Consider the following 18556-nt stretch of genomic DNA (forward strand, 5'->3'; position numbering starts at 1 on the left):
GGCTTCATTGGCCATTGACAGGTCGGCAGGAGGACAGCTGATTTGGCTGTGCCCCCGCCTTCCTGAAAATTTAAATGGGGTGGGATGGTGTCGGGGGTTCCGCCCAACGTCATCCCGCGTCATTTTACGAGTCAGCGAGCGGGCCCCGCCCCCTGCTCGCCGACAGCAAAATTCTGCCCATAGACTCACAGGCGTTTAAAGCACAGAAAGAGGCCATTCGGCCCATCGTGTCCGTGCCAATCAAAGATCTGACCACACTAATCCCATTTTTCAGCACTTGGCCCATAGCCCTGGAGACTATGGCAAGTGAATATCTAAATACTTCTTAAATGTTGCAAGGGTTTCTGACTCAACCACCCTTTCAGGCAGTGAGTCCCAGATTGCCACCATCCTCTGGGTGAAAACATTTTTCTTCAACTCCCCCCTTAGCCTTCTACCTCTTACCTTAAATCTATGCCCCCTGGTTATTCACCCCTCTTCTAATGGAAAAAGTGCTTTCCTATCCACCCTATCTATGCCCCTCACACTCTTATACACCTCTATCAGGTCCACTCTCAACCTTCGCTGCTCCAAGGAAAACAACCCCAACCTGTCCAATCTTTCCTCAAGGCTCAGAACCTTCAGCCCAGGCAGCATCCTGGTAAATCTCCTCTGCACCCTCTCCAGTGCAATCACATCCTTCCTATAATGTGGTGACCAGAACTTCACAGCCACACAGTACTTCAGTTGTGGCCTAACCAGTGTTTTATACAGTTCCAGCATAATCTCGCTGCTCTTGTATTCTATGCCTCGGCTAATAAAGGCAAGTATCCCATATGCCTTCTTAATCACCTCATCAACCTGCCGTGATATTTTCAGGGATCTGTGGATATGCACACCAAGGTCCCCCTGACCTTCAGTACTTTCCAGTGTCCTATCATTCATAGTGTAATCTCTTTCCTTGTTAGCTCTTCCCAAGTGCATTACCTCACACTTTTCCAGGTTGAATTCCATTTGCTGCTGCTCTGCCCACCTGACCAGTCCATTGGTATCCTCTTGCAGTTTACGGCTATCCTCCTCACTATTTACCACCCTACCAATTCTCGTGTCATCCGTGAACTTCTTGATCATACCCCCTACATTTAAGTCCAAAACATTTATGTACACCACAAACAGCAAGGGCCCCAGCTTGGTGCCCTGTGGAACCCCACTGGAAACAGACTTCCAGACACAGAAACATCCCTCTACCATCATCCTCTGCTTCCTGCCTCTCAGCAAATTTTGGATCCAACCTGCCACTTTGCCTTGGATCCCATGGGCTTTTACTTTCTTGACCAGTCTGCTACAATGGACCTTATCAAAAGCCTTGCTAAAGTCCATGTAGACCACATCAAATGCATTACCCTCATCAACACTCCTGGTTACCTCCTCAAAAAATTCAATCAAATTTGTCAAACATGACCTCCCCTTAACAAATCCATGCTGACTATCCCTGATTAACCCATGTCTGTCCAAGTGCAAGTGTATTCTGTCCCCTAGAATTCTTTCAAGTAACTTCCCCACCACTGAGGTCAGACTGATTGGCCTGTAATTTCCTGGCCTATCCCTTCCTCCCTTTTTTAATAACGGGACAATGTTAGCAGTCCTCCAGTCCTCTGGCACTTCACCTGTGGCCAGAGAGGATTTGAAACTTACTGCCAGGGCTGCTGATATTTCTTCCCTTGCCTCCCTCAACAGCTTGGGATACATCTCATCCGGGCCTGCGGATTTATCTAATGTCTATACCTGCATCGTCCTTTTCCATTGTGAAGACCGACGCAAAGTTTTCATTCAGAACCGTACCCACGTCTTCTGGGTCCACAAAAAGATTACCTCTGTGTTCCCTAATTGGCCCTACTCTTTCCCTCATTACTCTCTTGCTCTTTATATATATTTAAAAAACCCCTTTGGGTTTTCCTTTATTCTACCCAGTAATGCTTTCTCATGCACTCTCTTAGCTTTCCTAATTTCCGTTTCAAGCTCCCCCTGCACTTTTTATGCTCCTCTAGGGACTCTGCCGTATTGACCCCTCGGTATCTGCCATAAACTTCTCTTTTTTTCTTAATCCTAACCCTTATGCCCCTTGACATCCAGGACTTGGTCCCTCCCTTTGTCTTTACGGGAACATATTTGCCCTGTACTCTCGCTATTTCCTCCTTGAATGCCTCCCACTGCTCTGGCACAGTTTTAAGAGTCCACTTGGGCCAAATCGTATCTCATCTTAGTAAATTTAGCCTTTCCCCAGTTGAGAACTTTTATTCCCCACCCAACGTTATCCTTTTCCATAACCACCCTAAATCTAACTGAGTTATGGTCACTATCTCCAAAATGCTCCCCTGCCCGGGCGCATTTCCAAATATTAGGTCCAGAACTGCCCCTTCCCCCGTTGGGCTTTCTATGTGCTGGCTAAAAAAATTCTGCTGGATGCAACTTAAGAATTTTGCACCCTCCCTACCTTGCACACTAAAACTATCCCAGTTAATATTAGGGTAGTTAAAATCCCCTACTATTACTGCCTTATTATTCTTACACTTCTCTGAAATTTGATTACATATTTGATCCTCTATCTCTCCCTGACTGTTTGGGGGCCTTTAGTACACACCCAACAGCGTGTTTGCCCCTTTTGTGTTTTTTACTTCTATCCATAGAACCATACAACCAACATTCCCTTTAAGATGTGCACATGTGCGACCTCGCAGTGATCTGGAATGTACCTTGCAATGCAACAAACAAACCATCCACAAACGAAGGAAAATAGAGGGAACATTGTTTCTAAACTCTTTAATGTTTATCTTGGTCGAGTTGCAGATCCTATATTATTCTCTGTGAAGCTGCAGTTTTGGCAAGTTATGCATCCAGGCAGATGTAGTTGATATTTGAGATTTATTTATAGCAGAGCTACAGATTCAGAAGTAGCGCGGACTATGAAGGTGAGGAGGCCATCACTATGTGTACTCAGATGTGCAACTTGACAATTCCAGTTAAAGATGGAAAGAGGGCAGTCATATTGAATAAAGTTTGCTTTTCTAATTGGGGTGAATCTCAGTGGCAGAATTGCGGATGGGGTGGTTGGTGAGAGACAGTTTTTCAATTGACAGCACATGGGGGGTTGGTTGAAACAGGTACAACATCTGTACAATGGCTCCCTCAAGAGGTCACAATCATTTTTACAGTGAGGCCTCATCAAAGTATTTTGAGTGAGCTGCTCGCACTTAGCTAGGACCCATAGGTGGCTAACCACTGTAGAAGGTTGGGTGGGGGTTGGGGTGGCGGGTGAAAAATCAGTGGCTCCTTCTTGGAGCCAGGTCAGAGAGCTGAGGAGTTAACATATCAAATATGAATCCTCAGCACTGTGATGAAAAGGCCACACCCAGTCCACACTCTTTAGTTCATTCACAGATGTTGACTGACTTGAACTTTCCCAGTACTTCCTATTATCGTTTCAGATTTCTAGATTCTGCAATACAATGCTCTTTGTTTTCATTTGTTTGGCCCTTCAGAAAGACACCCCTCACCGTTGTATTGAAAAATCACAAGATTTTCTTCAGTTTCTGAGGGGTTTAGACTTTTTTTGCAGAGAATGGGAAGAATAGGACATAGCCAGCGAGGAAGGGAAATAGGATGCTGTACTGGCTGCAAAAGAACAGATTTCAGGGAAACTGTTTCTGCCTTGGGTTGTAGGACAGGATTCAAAAAAAAACCTTAAGTAAGATTATTCACTAAAGTAGGGGCAGTGTTGCTTGTTCTTTATTTTGTATCATTACATGATCACCAATTAGACTGACAGGGTGAAGCAATTTGATCATACCTATGGCTCACTGGAACCACCCCGATAGGGACAGGTAGTGATTTCATGTGGCACTCCATTCAGCACTCAGATTGTAATATGTGTGTTTGAGTGGCAGGCAACCCTAGATTTGGAAGTGGTCAATTTCTGTTGCCAAATCTTACATCAGTCTATAAAGCTTCTAAAGGTATTTTGTTGAGCTGCCCAATGATCTTTGAAATAAAACGCCAAAATAGACAAAAGTTGAGACTTTTGCTGGTTAAATGTCCTGATGTTGGAAACTTTATTTTTTGGCTAAATAATTATACATTAAACACAGAAAATAGGGTCGCATGGCACTTTCAATTTACACCAAAATGAACTGCAATTAACTAGACAAATATTCAGCAGGACTGCAGGAAAATGGATTTGAGCAAAGATGTCCAATCTGTAATCACAGGGCCACGCATGGTGTCCAGGTCTTAGGAATATCGCCCTCAGAGCCCAGACAATCGTGTTCTTTATTTGTAGGCCGACAGTTTGAACAGTTTATGTTTTTTTAGTGCTGTCCCTCAGAACAACATGACCTGTTAGTGTCAACAACTTGAGATATCTGCTAATTAATGCTAACATGTATTTAAATATTGCATGTTGTGCCCAAGGAATCGTGTAGTTCATGAAGACAAGAGCTTAGGTGTCCCATGCTAATTCAGTAAACAAGATAATACAATAATTTGTGATGTTTACATTTTTTCCAAATGATTATTTTGTTTAAGCAGTGTGAATGGCTCCCTACTGAGTTGTGGCAGTGGGGGATGCATATGCTTGTTCTCCCATCATTATGTGAATTTTTCAGAAGAGGCCCTTGCACTGTGGTCACTGTCTTCAGAAGATAATTTTTTAAAAATCTATAAAACTTTCTTGTAATCTTTCAGCTACTCTGGACATTGCCCTTAAGTAATTTATTGCGAGCAGAAGATGTTGTGAAATAATTTGCACACGGGTTTATGACACAGCAACAAAAATTTTTAAGTCTTTTTTTTGTTTTGCCTTATTCAACTGCAAGAAAAATACCACAATAGCGATTAAAACCTGAGGAACTGGGCAAATGGAACATTCAGTTGTTCAAAGCATTTTTCTCGTCACGTTCTGTTTACCGACACATATAATTGCACATTTTCCCAGATACATCCACTTATACAACATTGTGCAGTTACTTGCTTCCATCACTGGCAGCTTTGTAGTTTAGGCTCATTACCACTGTGGGGAGCTGCAATTGCATGCAGTTTCGTGAAAAGTACAATGTAGAGGACCAGTTAGTAGGCTCAATACAGTATTTGTCACATATACGCTACACAACTAGAGGGACAGGAGGAATTTAATCTAAAAAACACTTGAAACCATAGCTGCTAGTGGGAGCCTCCTAGCACTAGTCTCCACAGATTAGATATTGATGATAATTAGCATGTTTTCACTACTTCTTATCTTAAAAGGGCCCCGATCGTATGGTAATACAGTCGTTACACTTGAGGTTTCTGAAATTATCATTTAGCTGTTCGACTGATGGGTGGTAACTACAGTAAGATCCCAAATTTAAAGAGTTTTAATATATTTTTTAAAAATGGGTCCTCTGCATCTACCCTGTCAAATTACTTTAAACACCTCAGTTGCCTGGTATCAGTACTCCTGCTCCCCCTCGCCTCATGAAGGAAGGAAGGATGGACAATAAATGCCAGCCTTGACAGCCACACCTATATCCCAGGAATGAATGAAAAACAGTGTGCGTTTGGTCAATGAGAGGATTGCCTTTTTAAAATACTAGACTTCCTGTTTCCTCATGTCTTATTTTATCAGGCCATTTTCCCATTCTCTTTGCCATTTGGTGCGAGTTTCATTTAATTATAAACCATGCGGAGAGTTAGAATAATGCTGGCAAAATGTGTATTTATGATTCTACATTAGGATATTTGAATTCAAAACAATTTTTAATTTCCTATTTGTCTGAATTGTGATTTAAATTAAGAGATTTCACTGATGAGCTCTGTTCCACCACATAAAATAAAGGATGAAATATAGTAAGAAGAAAGTCCATATTTTGAACATAATTTGTAAGGTAAATCTTATAAAATTAACAAAGGTTCCCTGCATGTAATAAAAATAAATGTGAAGTTCTTTTTTCAATGATTTAATTATTTTCTTCATAAACCAACTGTCATATTTATTTCTTCTCAGCAGAATAAGGCAGAATGATCTAATATAATGCTGCAACTAATACTGCAAATGGACTGATTTCATGTCGCTGGAAGTGCAGATAATGTGTGCTAATCTAAGTTTAAGCTTATAATTGCAACCATTTGGGACCCTTGCAATGTTTTGCAATCTTGAGCTGTAAGGAAAATAATGTCAATGAGAAAAAAGTCCGAGATCCTCCAAGTGACATCTCTGTATTTAATGCATAGACCTTGTGGGGCTGACCAGTGCAAAGCAGGAATGTCCCAGATTCACTGCCGAGTTAGTTGATCTTTATACTGAGCCGTGGTCACCATGCAATGATTGGGCTCAGTATCCATGGGCTCAGGAGGAAAGCAAAATTGCCTCCTGCTGTAAAATGTGTGTGAGTTTGTGTGTGTAAAAATGGCCACTTGGGTGAGGGCAGATTCCAGTGGTGATGCAGCATGTGGCAACACCTTCAGAAGTGGAGGGAAGAATAAAGGTTAATTTTTAATGTTGTTCTTGTGCTGCTGTTCTTCTGCAACCCTCAGAGCATTATTGGCTTGGGTCCAGAAAAAGAGGTTACCCATCTACTCAATTACTCAAAGCGGTGTTTGGTCTGAGGAGATTAGTGAGCAAGGAGCCGAAGAAAAAAAACTCAGAATAAGTGTAATTTGTGATTTCAGAGGGGAAAAAATGCTAAAGGAAAATGGATATATTACAACACTCCAGTTTTATTGTCAGACTGGTTTAAACATTTTTATGAACATCATTATCAGAACCATATTAAATGATTAGAAAACAGTTGGTTTGAATACTAGCCAGCTGAGCTCACTTATACAGATGTTCCAGAAGAAATGAAAAAGCCACTGTCTGTGACACATCAGGAGTCTAAATCACAACCAGTGTAGCCAATTATCTCCAGAATTCCAAACAGCATTCCCAGTCAAAGAGGAGAACAGCCACCTTCAGTTTTTATCATTACATGTTGCACAGCCTTCCCCAGGAATCCTTATGATACTGCATTGATGATTCATAAACATCAATAACAACCGGTTGGACCAAGCAGTCTGTTTCCATGTTGCCATTTCTACATAATTCAAATTAACAAGTTATTCAGTTTTGTCGAAGTGCTAATTGCTACAACGTTCACAAGTCACTATTTTGTGCAGTGCCTTAGTTTTATGATTAATTTTCAAAATTTGTCCAAGTAATGAAAGGACTAGATATTAAGCTTTCCATGCATGCATTAAATTGCTATTAGTATGTTGTAAGTAATAGAGGAACTTACATAAATTGATCTAGAGTTTACAGCACAGAAACAGATTGTTTGGCCCAACTGGTTCATGTTGGTCCCTAAGCTCCACACAAGCCTTCTCCCATTGCTTTTCATCAGTATAACGTTCTCATGTAGAAGCAAAATAATCTGTGAAAGTCCTGCAAGAGGTGCAAGATGGGCTGAATAGCCCTTTTTAGCTTTGAACAAATGGGAGAAAATGAGCATGAAAGCCACCTGAGATTATTCTGCACTCTGTAAATATTACATTTTAGTTACTGGGATGGGAGAATTGGAGATCCAGACAAGGCAGTGTAGACAATGTACTGCCTAACTGGAACTGGTGAGTGAACAAACAGAGAGCATAAATATCTAGTTTGCAGATGTCAGTGTCACAACTGTAACCACTGCCAATTACTTTCCACATAGTTGCTAATAAGTTCACAAAACGTAAGCAGCTTCAGAACCTAATAATTTAATTTTGTTTTCCACTTGGTGTTTTTTTTCATAAAATCAAGTTCTTATGAGAGTTTATCTTTGTTCTGAAGCCACATCTTCCTGATGAACACGTCTGCCCATAGACACTCAGCTGTGCATGTTGCTGGAGGATGAATGAATAGTGCCTGAATCTTACCTTTACAAAGAGACATATTGCTGCAAAAAATTAATCATCCAATATTAAATCTGTAGGCTTTGGGCAGAATGTGTATTTTTATTAAGTTGCAAAGTTAAATAGCAAGTCAAAGACAAAATAAGATGAATAAAAACTGTGAATGTACTGATTGCTGATTCAGCTGTTTTGAAATTCATTGCAATATATAATTTAAAACATTATCTGACTTTTGTCTGTTTTCTTTTTATTAATACAGAAGACTCTGGAATATATTTTCCATCAGTGAAAAAGGATCCAGGAAAATACTTAATGCGTTGCTCTGAATCAGTGAAAGATTGGCTGAGGAAACTGAAGAATGCTGGGAAGGTTCTGCTGTTAATTACCAGCTCACACAGTGACTACTGCCGACTGCTTTGTGAGCACATCCTAGGGTGAGTACAACAGCACAATAAAGTGTATAACCAAAAATAACTAGAAATGGATCGTATGCAAATGGTAAGTTAATATAATATTCGATTTTCTTTGTAGCTCAAAACTTGAAAGTACTCTTGATTTTATATTAGAAAAAATCCCCATCGATATTTTTAAAAAAAATCAAATCTTTACTTCCATGGACACCTGCTGGATTGGGTCTCCTGCTCACTGTTAAGCAGTTTCAGAATGTCTTAAGAGGTGGTGTCCTCGACCAGCTCCAATGAATTCACAGTAGGTATTAACTTTAAAGCAGCCTGAGATCTGGTCAGGAGCTGTAAAACACCGAGAACACAAATCTCAGCTGTATATAAAGAATATTCAGCTGACCTGGAATTTATTTTGTCCTTGCCCAAAATATCCATCTTCCTGATTATCCATCAGTATTTGTGTCAAATTCATCTTGTTGCGCAACTTACCAACATACAGCAGCCTCGCAGCCCAAGAAGAGTTCTGTTGGTTATTTAGATTTTATTTGATTTCTTCACATGCACATCTGTGACATTCCATATCATACAAGTATAACTAAAATTTGGGGGCACTTGACTGCTCAATTTCCTTTATTCACCAGGACTTTCCAACCTCATTTTAGCTGATAGTGCAACTTTCACTGTGGTCCCTTGACTTCCCGAACCCTTTATGTTTAAAAAAACTTTAAAATCATGATAAATAGCATAGTGATCTCAGTAACCACAAATGATGTAATGTACTGCCATAAAGGACAATTCTGAACTTTGTAGGCTGTGTCTTTGCCTAGCTGATGTTGATGACAGTGTTCCTGTTTAAAAAGATTTCGGTTACCTTCATCTATCTCAAATGGCATTCATTAGAGTGATTAATGAAAACAGTGAACAAAGTATACAGTCAAAAATATTTATATATTAATATTGCTTTCTATGATTGTCACCCATTTTTGTCCTGATGTCAAATGTCACATTTTCAGGCAAGCACTTTTTTAGTTTCACATCAGTATAAATGATGCTTTTGAGCAGTAGCAAGCCTTCCATCTGGATCTCGTCCTTGAATCTGTCTCTCAAATCTTGAGAACTAGATGACATAGGGTGTTAAAATATTACTCTTTCATTGCTGGATCCAAGACTGAATCCAACACATTGTATGAAATACTCCTTAGTAAGAATCGTGTATGAAATGTGTCTGGGTTGTTTCAACAAGTTTTTAGTAAGTAGCAGCTTACAGCACAAATTTAGCCATTCATTGTCATTCAGAGAAGCCATAAGAGCTGTTTGTGTTGAAAACAACAGTGTCACTCCAGTGCAAAAGAGGTGCTATGAGAGTAGAGTTAAGGTGCAATGTTGCAAACTACAGGCGCCTAACTTTCCATCAGACTGTGGAATATTTGACTTCTTCAGCGTCTGTTACTGAAACTTATTCAATATTTGAGTGGCATTTTAGCTGTTGCATTCTTCAAATGTGCCCAAACCGTCACAGTCGTCTTTCGTGGATCTTCAGTATAAATAATGTTTCTTGCCCAAGCCATGCTTTTAATATATCATTCTTGCATTCTGGATAATCCTATATTTCCCTGCACCATTTAATGGTTAGTGTATTTTGCTTGTTAACTTTTTTCACATTCCAGCACTAAGATCTGTAAAATAGCATAGGGATATCCATTGTTTCATGGACTTTTATTTTATTTTTTACCAAAATGTCTTTAGTCTTCCACATTCTTCTTAACCTTTCAAAAGTAATAGAAGCAAATCCAAACGTTCTTTTAATGTCTTCTTCACAAGTCTCATTCTTTAACAAAAACCCACCAAGTTGTGTAAACTTTTCCGCTGTTCAACTGCATATCCTTCACCTGTAACATGAACATCTTCCAGATGCTTCCCAAATGATATGGCTTTGAGATTTTAATGGAACAAACGAACATACGTATGAACATAGAATTAGGAGCAGGAGTCGGCCACTCGGCGTTTTGAGTCTTCTCCACCATTCAATAAGACCATGGCTGATCTGATTGTAACCTCAACTCGACCTCCACCTACCCCCTTGTTTATCAAGAATCTATCTACCTCTGCCTTAAAAATATTCAAAGACCACAATTGCTATGGAGCCCCTGGCAATTTCACTGTGGACCTGTGGAGATATGCAGGGTGTTATACCGGGTGGATCGAGCAGAAACTCTTCCTATATGCTGATGACCTGCTTCTTTACATCTCTGATCCGGCCTCATCTCTGCCATATATTTTCTCTATTCTTGAGCATTTTGGTCATATTTCAGGTTTTAAAATTAATTTGCAAAAGAGTGAAATTTTTCCTATTAACTCTATTGCAAAGAGTTACTTTCTTTCTTCCCTCCCCTTCAAGGTCTCAATAAACAGACCAATTAATTTCTTCCTTTATTTGGAATAGGAAAACACCCAGGGCAGAATTTTCAGATTGGCAGGCAGGCGTAAATCGGCGGGTCAGGGAGCGGCTGGGGAACGGACCGCCGATTGCGATCGGCCCCCGACCGTGATTTCATGCTGGCCGGCCAAGTAACAGCCAGCCAGCGTGAAGTGTGCGCTGAAATGCTCAGCGCTTCTGGTCGGGGCGAGAGGAGGGCGGGCGTTGAATGAAAGCTCCCTGAAGTCAGAGAGCTGTCATAGGGAGCGGAAGACTTCAAACATATTAAGTGAAGATTTGAAAATCAGAACAAAAATGTCCAAGCATCACAAACAGTCACCTGAACGTTTACACGATAAAAATTCTGTCATAGATTTTTTTATTTAATAATGGAAACCTCATCCCGCCCTTGGATGAGGTTTCATGAAAAATGCAAAGGCCGCCTGACCGATTCGCCCATCCGCCAACCATGAGGTTGGATGGACCATAAAAATTCAGGGACAGTTACAACATTAATGGGCTTAATTGCCCTCTTAACTGTTGGCAGGTGCACTTCCGACTTTTGAGTGCGCCCGCCAACCGAAATATCACGCGAGCGTGGGATGACATCAGGACGCTTGCCTGACGTCATCACACGCTATTTTACGCCCGAGTAGGTTGGGCGTACACCCGCATGCTGACCTGAAAATTCTGCCCACAGAACTGGTAACGTTTTTCTACAAAGCCCCAAGCATTTAGGTGATTTGGCAGTGCCAAATTTTCAGTTTTATTATTGGTCTGCTAATATCCGTAATATTTCTTTTTGGCTTCATTCGGACTCTGCTAGTTTAGCGTGGGCACAATTGGAGGCAGCCTCCTGTCAATCCACATCTCTGCTTGCTCTGTTATGCTCTGCAATTCCTTTCTCAACCAGTCACTTTTCTTCAAACCCTCTCTCTCTCTCTTTATGCAGCCCTATAAACGCAAACCATTTATTTCCGCCTTCATTAGGAGATTCTGTCTTTCAAGTCTGGCAAGGGAGAAGTGTCAAAACCCTTGCTAACTTCTCCAATGATAATATTTTTGCTTTTTTTGACTCTCTCTGAAATATGATCTGCCCCACAAACGCTTCTTTCGCTATTTACAAATCAAGAGATTTTGTGTGCAAACAATCGCCCAATTTCCTTCATTGGCCACTAAATCACTGATAGATATTGGCCAGGATTTCCTGGTCGGGGGGCGGGGTCTGCTCCTGACGTCACCCCGCCTCATTTCAATTTTAAGGTGGGCGGGGGCTCAGCAGAATCAGCTGTGCACCCGCCGACCTGTCAATGGCCAATTGAAACTCTTTCAAGTTATCAACAGTCACAGATTGCATCTCTTTCGAGTACAATCACAGTTCTTGGTTTCCGGGAGTGGGACATGAACCCACAACCCTCTGATTCAAAGGCGAGGGTGCTATGAACTGAGCCACAGCTGACACCTCCAATGGCCAATTGAATCAGGATTGAGGCTATTGACAAAGTAATTTAAGTACTTAATGGACCTGCCGGTCCAACCTTAAGGTTGGCGGGCAGGCCAGGAGCCCTGGCAGGCATTGGAAAAAGCATGAAACCTCATCCACTGGCGGGATGAGGTTTCATGTAGGTTTTTAAATTTTTAATAGAAGTGTCAATCAAAGTGATGGACATGTCCCAACTATTGTGACAGTGTCACATGAGGGGACATATCAGGGGAATTTTTTTTTCTATTGTTAACATTCTTAAATTTGGTGCCGATCTCCCTGAGGCAGCACTTAGCCTCAGGGAGATGAGTGCACCCTTTCGCACGCATGCGCGAAAGAGCGCACTCTCGGTTTAGGGATTCACCCCCGCCCGCACAGGGAGCGCACAGCGCTTCTTTGCAGATGTCACGTTGGGAGGGCCTTAGTTGGCCCGCCCATGTAAAATGGCGGCGCCCCCCCAATCAGTGGCGCCATCGGAGGCACGCCTCCACGCACCCGCTTCTAAACTGCTCCCCCCCCCCACCCCACCCCCCCCACCAACAGGGGGAGAATTCTGCCTATTATGTTAGAATTAAATCCTTTTGTTAGGGGGTTCATTTCCAAGTTGTATTCTCTAATTTTTTCACCTCACTGCCCTTCGCTTTTTACCTTAAAAACTCTCTGGGAGCAAGATTTTGACTCAGACTTATCACAAGATAACTGAAAATCTATTCTCTCTCGTGCACATTCCTCATCTGTGTGTGCAAGACATGGGTTGCTACAATTTAAAATCTTACATCGTATCCATCTATCTAAGATAAAATTATCTAAGATTTATGCAAATTTTGATCCAACCTGTGATAAATGTCATACTGCCCCAGCTTCTCTAAGCCATATGTACTGGTCATGTTCTGAATTGGCTTTGTTTTGGACAAAATCTTCTAGCTCACTCTCACATATTTTCAGTAGCAACATTGAACCCTCTCCTATTACAGCACTCTTTGGAGTGGAACCAAATGGCATACCTCTTACAAAAATTCAGGCTGATGCACTTGCCTTTTCAACATTATTGACTAGACATATTATTCTATTAAATGGTGAAAGGCTGCAGAAAGCTGCAGCACAGAGGGATTTGGGAGTCCTCATGCATGAGTCACAAAAAACTAGCATACAAATTCAGCAGGTAATAGGGAAGGCAAATGGAATGTTGGCCTTTATTTCAACGGGAATGGAGTATAAAAATCAGGAAGTCTTGCTAAATCTATACAAGGCACTAGTTATACCACATCTAGAATACTGTGAACAGTTTTGGTCCCCTTATCTAAGGAAAGATATACTGGCATTGGAGGCAGTCCAGAGAAGGTTTTTAGGTTGATCCCAGGTATGGAGGGATTTTCTTATGAGGAGAGGTTGAGTAGTTTGGGCCTGCACTCATTGGAGTTTAGAAGAATGAGAGGCAACCTTATTGAAACATATAAGATTCTTAGGGGCCTTGACAGGGTAAATGCTGAGAGGTTGTTTCCCGTTGTGGGAGAGTCTAGGACCAGAGGGCATAATTTCAGGGTAAGGGGCCACCCGTTTAAGACAGAGATGAAGAGGAATTTCTTCTCTCAGAGGGTAATGAATCTGTGGAATTCTTTGTCGTAGAAGGCTGTAGAGGCTGGGTCATTTAGTATATTCAAAAACTGAGATAGACAGATTATTAATCAGTAAGAGAATCAAGGGTTATGGGGAAAAGGCAGGAAAGTGGAGTTGAGGACGATCAGATCAGCCATGATCTCATTGAATGGCAGAGCGGACTCGATGGGCCAATGGCCAATTTCTGCTCCTACGTCTTATCGTCTTATGGTTTATGACTCTTGAAAGAGCGTTGAAGCCAACAAGAGTAGAGAAAAAAACTGTGCTGTTGCCAAGCAACAGGGGTCCGGAAAAGGAGGCCCCACACACACAGACAGAGAAACCGATAGCAGTTTAAGTCAGTTGGTCATTATGCTGTAAGTTGAAGGGAACAGTTTAAGTCTCTCTCTAGCTGACACACCAGCAGACTGCAGGGTAGTTTCCTTGGTCCAACCACCTTCAGTTGCTTCATCAATGACCTTCCTTCCATCATAAGGTCAGAAGTGGGGATGTTCACTGATGATTGCACAATGTTCAGCACCATTCGTGACTCATCAGATACTGAAGCAGTCCATGCCCAAATGCAGCAAAACCTGTACAATATCCAGGCTTGGGCTGACAAGTGGCAAGTGACATTCACACCACACAAAGTGCCAGGCAATGACCATCTCCAACAAGAGAGAATCTAACCATCACCCCTTGACATTCATGGCATTACCATTGCTGAATCCCCCACTATCAACATCCTGGACGTTACCATTGACCAGAAACTGAACTGGACTAGCCATATAAATACTGTGGCTACAAGAGCAGGTCAAAGGCTAGGAATCCTGTGGCAAGTAACTCACCTCCTGACTCCCCAAAGCCTGTCCACCATCTACAAGGCACAAGTCAGGAGTGTGTTATGACGTGGCAGGTGATGTGTGCCAGGTGAACCAAATCCACAAGGGAAACCTAGCCACGCTATCACAACAGTTTTGCAATTTGTATTTATTATAATTTGGGCGCTGAATTCGGAAGTAATGAGTCCACTAACACCTTTGGAGATTTTAAAAACTAAATTTAAACATTTATTAACAAAAGAAAAGATTTCAAGCACATACAGAGGGCTGAATTTTCCCCCCAATTAAGGCCCGCCCAACGTGACGTCCACACAGAAGCACTATGTGCTTCCTGTGCGGGCGGGGGGAGTCCCAAAATCAAGAGTGCACTCTTTCGCGCATGCGCACGAAAGAGCACACTCATCTCCCTGAGGCTAAGTGCACCCTCAGGGAGATCGGCTCTAAATGTCAAAAACCTTAAAATAGAAAAATAAAATTTCCCTAACATGTCCCCTCATATGACAATGTCACATGAGTTGGGACATGTCCATAATTTTCAAAAAAATTTATTAAAATTTTTAAAAAACAACATGAAACCTCATCCCGCCCATGGATGAGGTTTCATGCTTTTTCTAGTTCACGCCGGGGCTCCTGGCCTGCCCGCCAACCTTAGGCCCTTTAATTACATAATTGACTATGTCAATGGCCTCAATTGGCCATTCCTGAAAATTTAAATGGAGCGTAGTGATGTTGGGAGTTCCCCCCGACATCGCCGTGCATCATTTTACCGTCAGCGAGTGGGCCCCGCCCCCTCGCCGACGCATAAAATCATGCCCATAAGATTACAGTTACTTAATACTATAACAAATCCCAAAATCGCTAATTAAGCTGACTTCTAATTACACACACCATTTAAGGCAACATTCCCAAATTAGATTTTAAGTTTAAATATGCAAGCCAGCAATTTTACCACTGCACCCACTTGACAGTGGAATTCCAAAGGCTTCTTAACACAACTTTAGTTACTGGGCATAGCAGACTGCTGCAAAAGTGGCTAGAGGCTTCCTCTAAGTATGTCACATGGTGTACCTTTCAGGATTGTACACAGCCACAACCCTGCATAGTCTTCCATCCCTCTTTATATCTGTCTTCTCTCTCTTTAATCTGTAAATTCCATTGTTCTATATGTCTTTGGATATTTACTTTTCCCATAATATAAAAAACTTTCATGTTGCCAATATGGTCAGTACCTTTGGGGAGAATAATCATACTGCTTGGCCTTGCTTATCTTGTTAGTTGTAAATGTCCTATCGTCCCTTTGAAACCTAAACAACCCCTACACTTATCTGAAAATGCAAATTTCCTTAATACCCTACATGCTGCCCTCATCCATGTTTACTCATTAGCATTTCAAATGCCTTTTACCCCAAACCTCTTTTGATAATTTCAAGCTTGCCGTCTATCTGACTCTAATTCAATTAAATCACACAGACAGAACCATCTACACCCATAAACCTACTTTACAATAAACCATACTAATATAATGAAGAAATATGTTAGTTTCATGACAAATATGATGGAATATTCTCCACTTGCCTGGATGTGTACAGTTCCAACAACACTCAAGAAGCTTGACACCATCCAGGACAAAGCAGCCTGCTTGATTGGCACCCCTTCCACAAACATTCACTCCCTCCGCCACCGACAAACATTAGCAGCAGTGTGTACCATCTACAAGTTGCACTGCAGGAACTCACCAAGGCTCCTTAAACAGCACTTTCCAAACCCACAACCACTACCATCTAGCAGGACAAGGGCAGCAGACACATGGGAACACCACCACCTGGAAGTTCCCCTGCAAGTCACTCACTATCCTGACTTGGAAATATATCACCGTTCCTTCACTGTCACTGGGTCAAAATCCTGGAACCCCCTCCCTAACAGCACTGTGGGTGCACCTACACCACATGGATTGCAGTGGTTCAAGAAGGCAGATCACCAACCGCATTCTCAAGGGCAGTTAGGGATGGGAAATAAATGCTGGCCTAGCCAACAACACCCACATCCCATGAATGAATAAAAATGGATAATTTTGCACTTTCCATTTCACTCCATTTGCCAGATTTTTGCCCACTCACTTAACCTATTCTTCTGCCTTTGTAGCCTCCTTGTGCTTTCTTCACATCTTCCTATCATACCTATCTTTGTGTCATCAGCAAATTTAGCAACCACATCTTTGGTCCCTTCATCCAAGTCATTTATATAAATTGTAAAAAGTTGAGGCCCCAGCACTGATCCCGGTGACACACCACTCGTTACATCCTACCAACCAGAAAAAGACCCATTTATGCCTACCTTCTATTTTCTGTTAGCTAGCCAATCTTCTGTCCATGTGAATACATTACCCCCACACCATGAGCTTTTATTTTTCACAATAATCTTTGATGTGGCACCTTATCAAGCGCCTTCTAGAAATCTAAACACAGTACATCCACCGATCCCCCTTTATCCACAGCATTGGTTACTTCTTCTAAGAACTCCAATAAATTGGTTAAACAAAACATTTCTTTCACAAAACCATGTTAATTCTACCTGATTACCCTGAATTTTTCCAAGTACCCTGGTATACTGTCTGTAGTAATAGCTTCTAACATTTTCCTGTGACAGATATTAAGCTAACTGGCCTGTAGTTTACTGCTTTCAGTCCGAGCACTTCTTTTCTCTACCTCAAATTCTCTTCTTATACCCCTTTCCCCTCCACCTTCCCCCCTCCGTTAGTGCAAAGAGCTCATGGACTTATTTGTCTCTAAGATCGAGGCCATCCGATCAGCTGTCTCTGCCATGTCCCTCACCTCTGCTAGCCCACCTAACTAACCTTCCTTTAATGCTTCTCCCTGCCCTAGCTTTGAACTTGCATCTTTCACCAGTTTCTCTCCTATGTGCCCTCTCCAAGTTCATCCTGTCAGTGAGGCCCACCTGATCCCTCGGCCCTAGTCCCACTAAACCATTGATCACCCTACTTCTCCTGGTCCGCAAGTTAGCCAATATTGTTAGCAGCTCTCTGCGTCTCTTCAGGTGGTGTCGCCCTTTCGGCTAAATCTGCTGTCATCACCCCTCTCCTCAAAAAACCAAATGTCCTTGACCCCACTGTCCTTGCAAACTACTGTCGCATCTCCAACTGGCCTTTCCTCTCTAAAGTCCTTGAATGTGTTGCCACCTGCCGAATCAGCTTCTATCTTTCTCAGAACTCCATGTTTGAATCCCTCCAATCAGGTTTCTGCCCAGGCCACAGTACCGGAACAACTCTTATCCAAGTCACAAATGACATCCAATGTGACTGTGACAAAGGTAAACTTTTCCTCTTTGTCCTTCTCGACCTGTCTGCAGCTTTTGAGATGGTTGACCACAGCATCCTCCTCCAATGCCTCTCCATTGTTGTCCAGCTGAATGGGACTTCTCTTATCTGGTTACATTCTTATATCTAAATGGAGCCAGAATATCATTTGCAATGGCTTCTCTTCCTACTCCCACACCGTTTCCTCTGATTTCCCTCATGGATCTCTCCTTGGGCCCTCCTATTTCTCATCTACATGCTTCCCCTTCAGTGACATCATCCAAAAACACAGTGTTAGTTTTCACGTGTACAGTTGTGACACCCAGCTCTCTCTCGCCACCACCTCTTTACTCCTCTACCTTTGCTAAGTTAAGAGACTACTATCCAACATCCAGTACCGATGAGCAGAAATTTCCTCTGATTAAATATTGGGAAAGCTGAAGCCATTGTTTTTGGTTCCTCCTCCAAACTTCGTTCCTTAGTTACTGACTCCATCCCTCTCCCCGGCAACGGCCTGAGATTAAGCAACCTTGGTGTCACATTTGATCCTGATATGAGCTTCCGACCTCATATTTGAGCCATCACTAAGACCGTCTGTTTCCACCTCTGTAACACCCATGA

The 18556-nt window shown here is 42.0% G+C and overlaps 1 protein-coding gene across 1 annotated transcript in view; it reads left to right on the forward strand.

Annotated features, from left to right (window-relative positions):
- Window positions 1-18556, forward strand: part of nt5dc1 (5'-nucleotidase domain containing 1) — a 644476-nt gene that overhangs the window by 431048 nt on the left and 194872 nt on the right. The window contains exon 7 of the mRNA XM_078542226.1: window positions 8141-8315. Within this exon, the coding sequence (XP_078398352.1) occupies window positions 8141-8315 (175 nt within the window). The remainder of the gene's footprint in view (window positions 1-8140; window positions 8316-18556) is intronic.

This window comes from Cetorhinus maximus, chromosome 5 (genome assembly GCF_964194155.1).
Source record: "Cetorhinus maximus chromosome 5, sCetMax3.hap1.1, whole genome shotgun sequence".
NCBI lineage: Eukaryota > Metazoa > Chordata > Chondrichthyes > Lamniformes > Cetorhinidae > Cetorhinus > Cetorhinus maximus.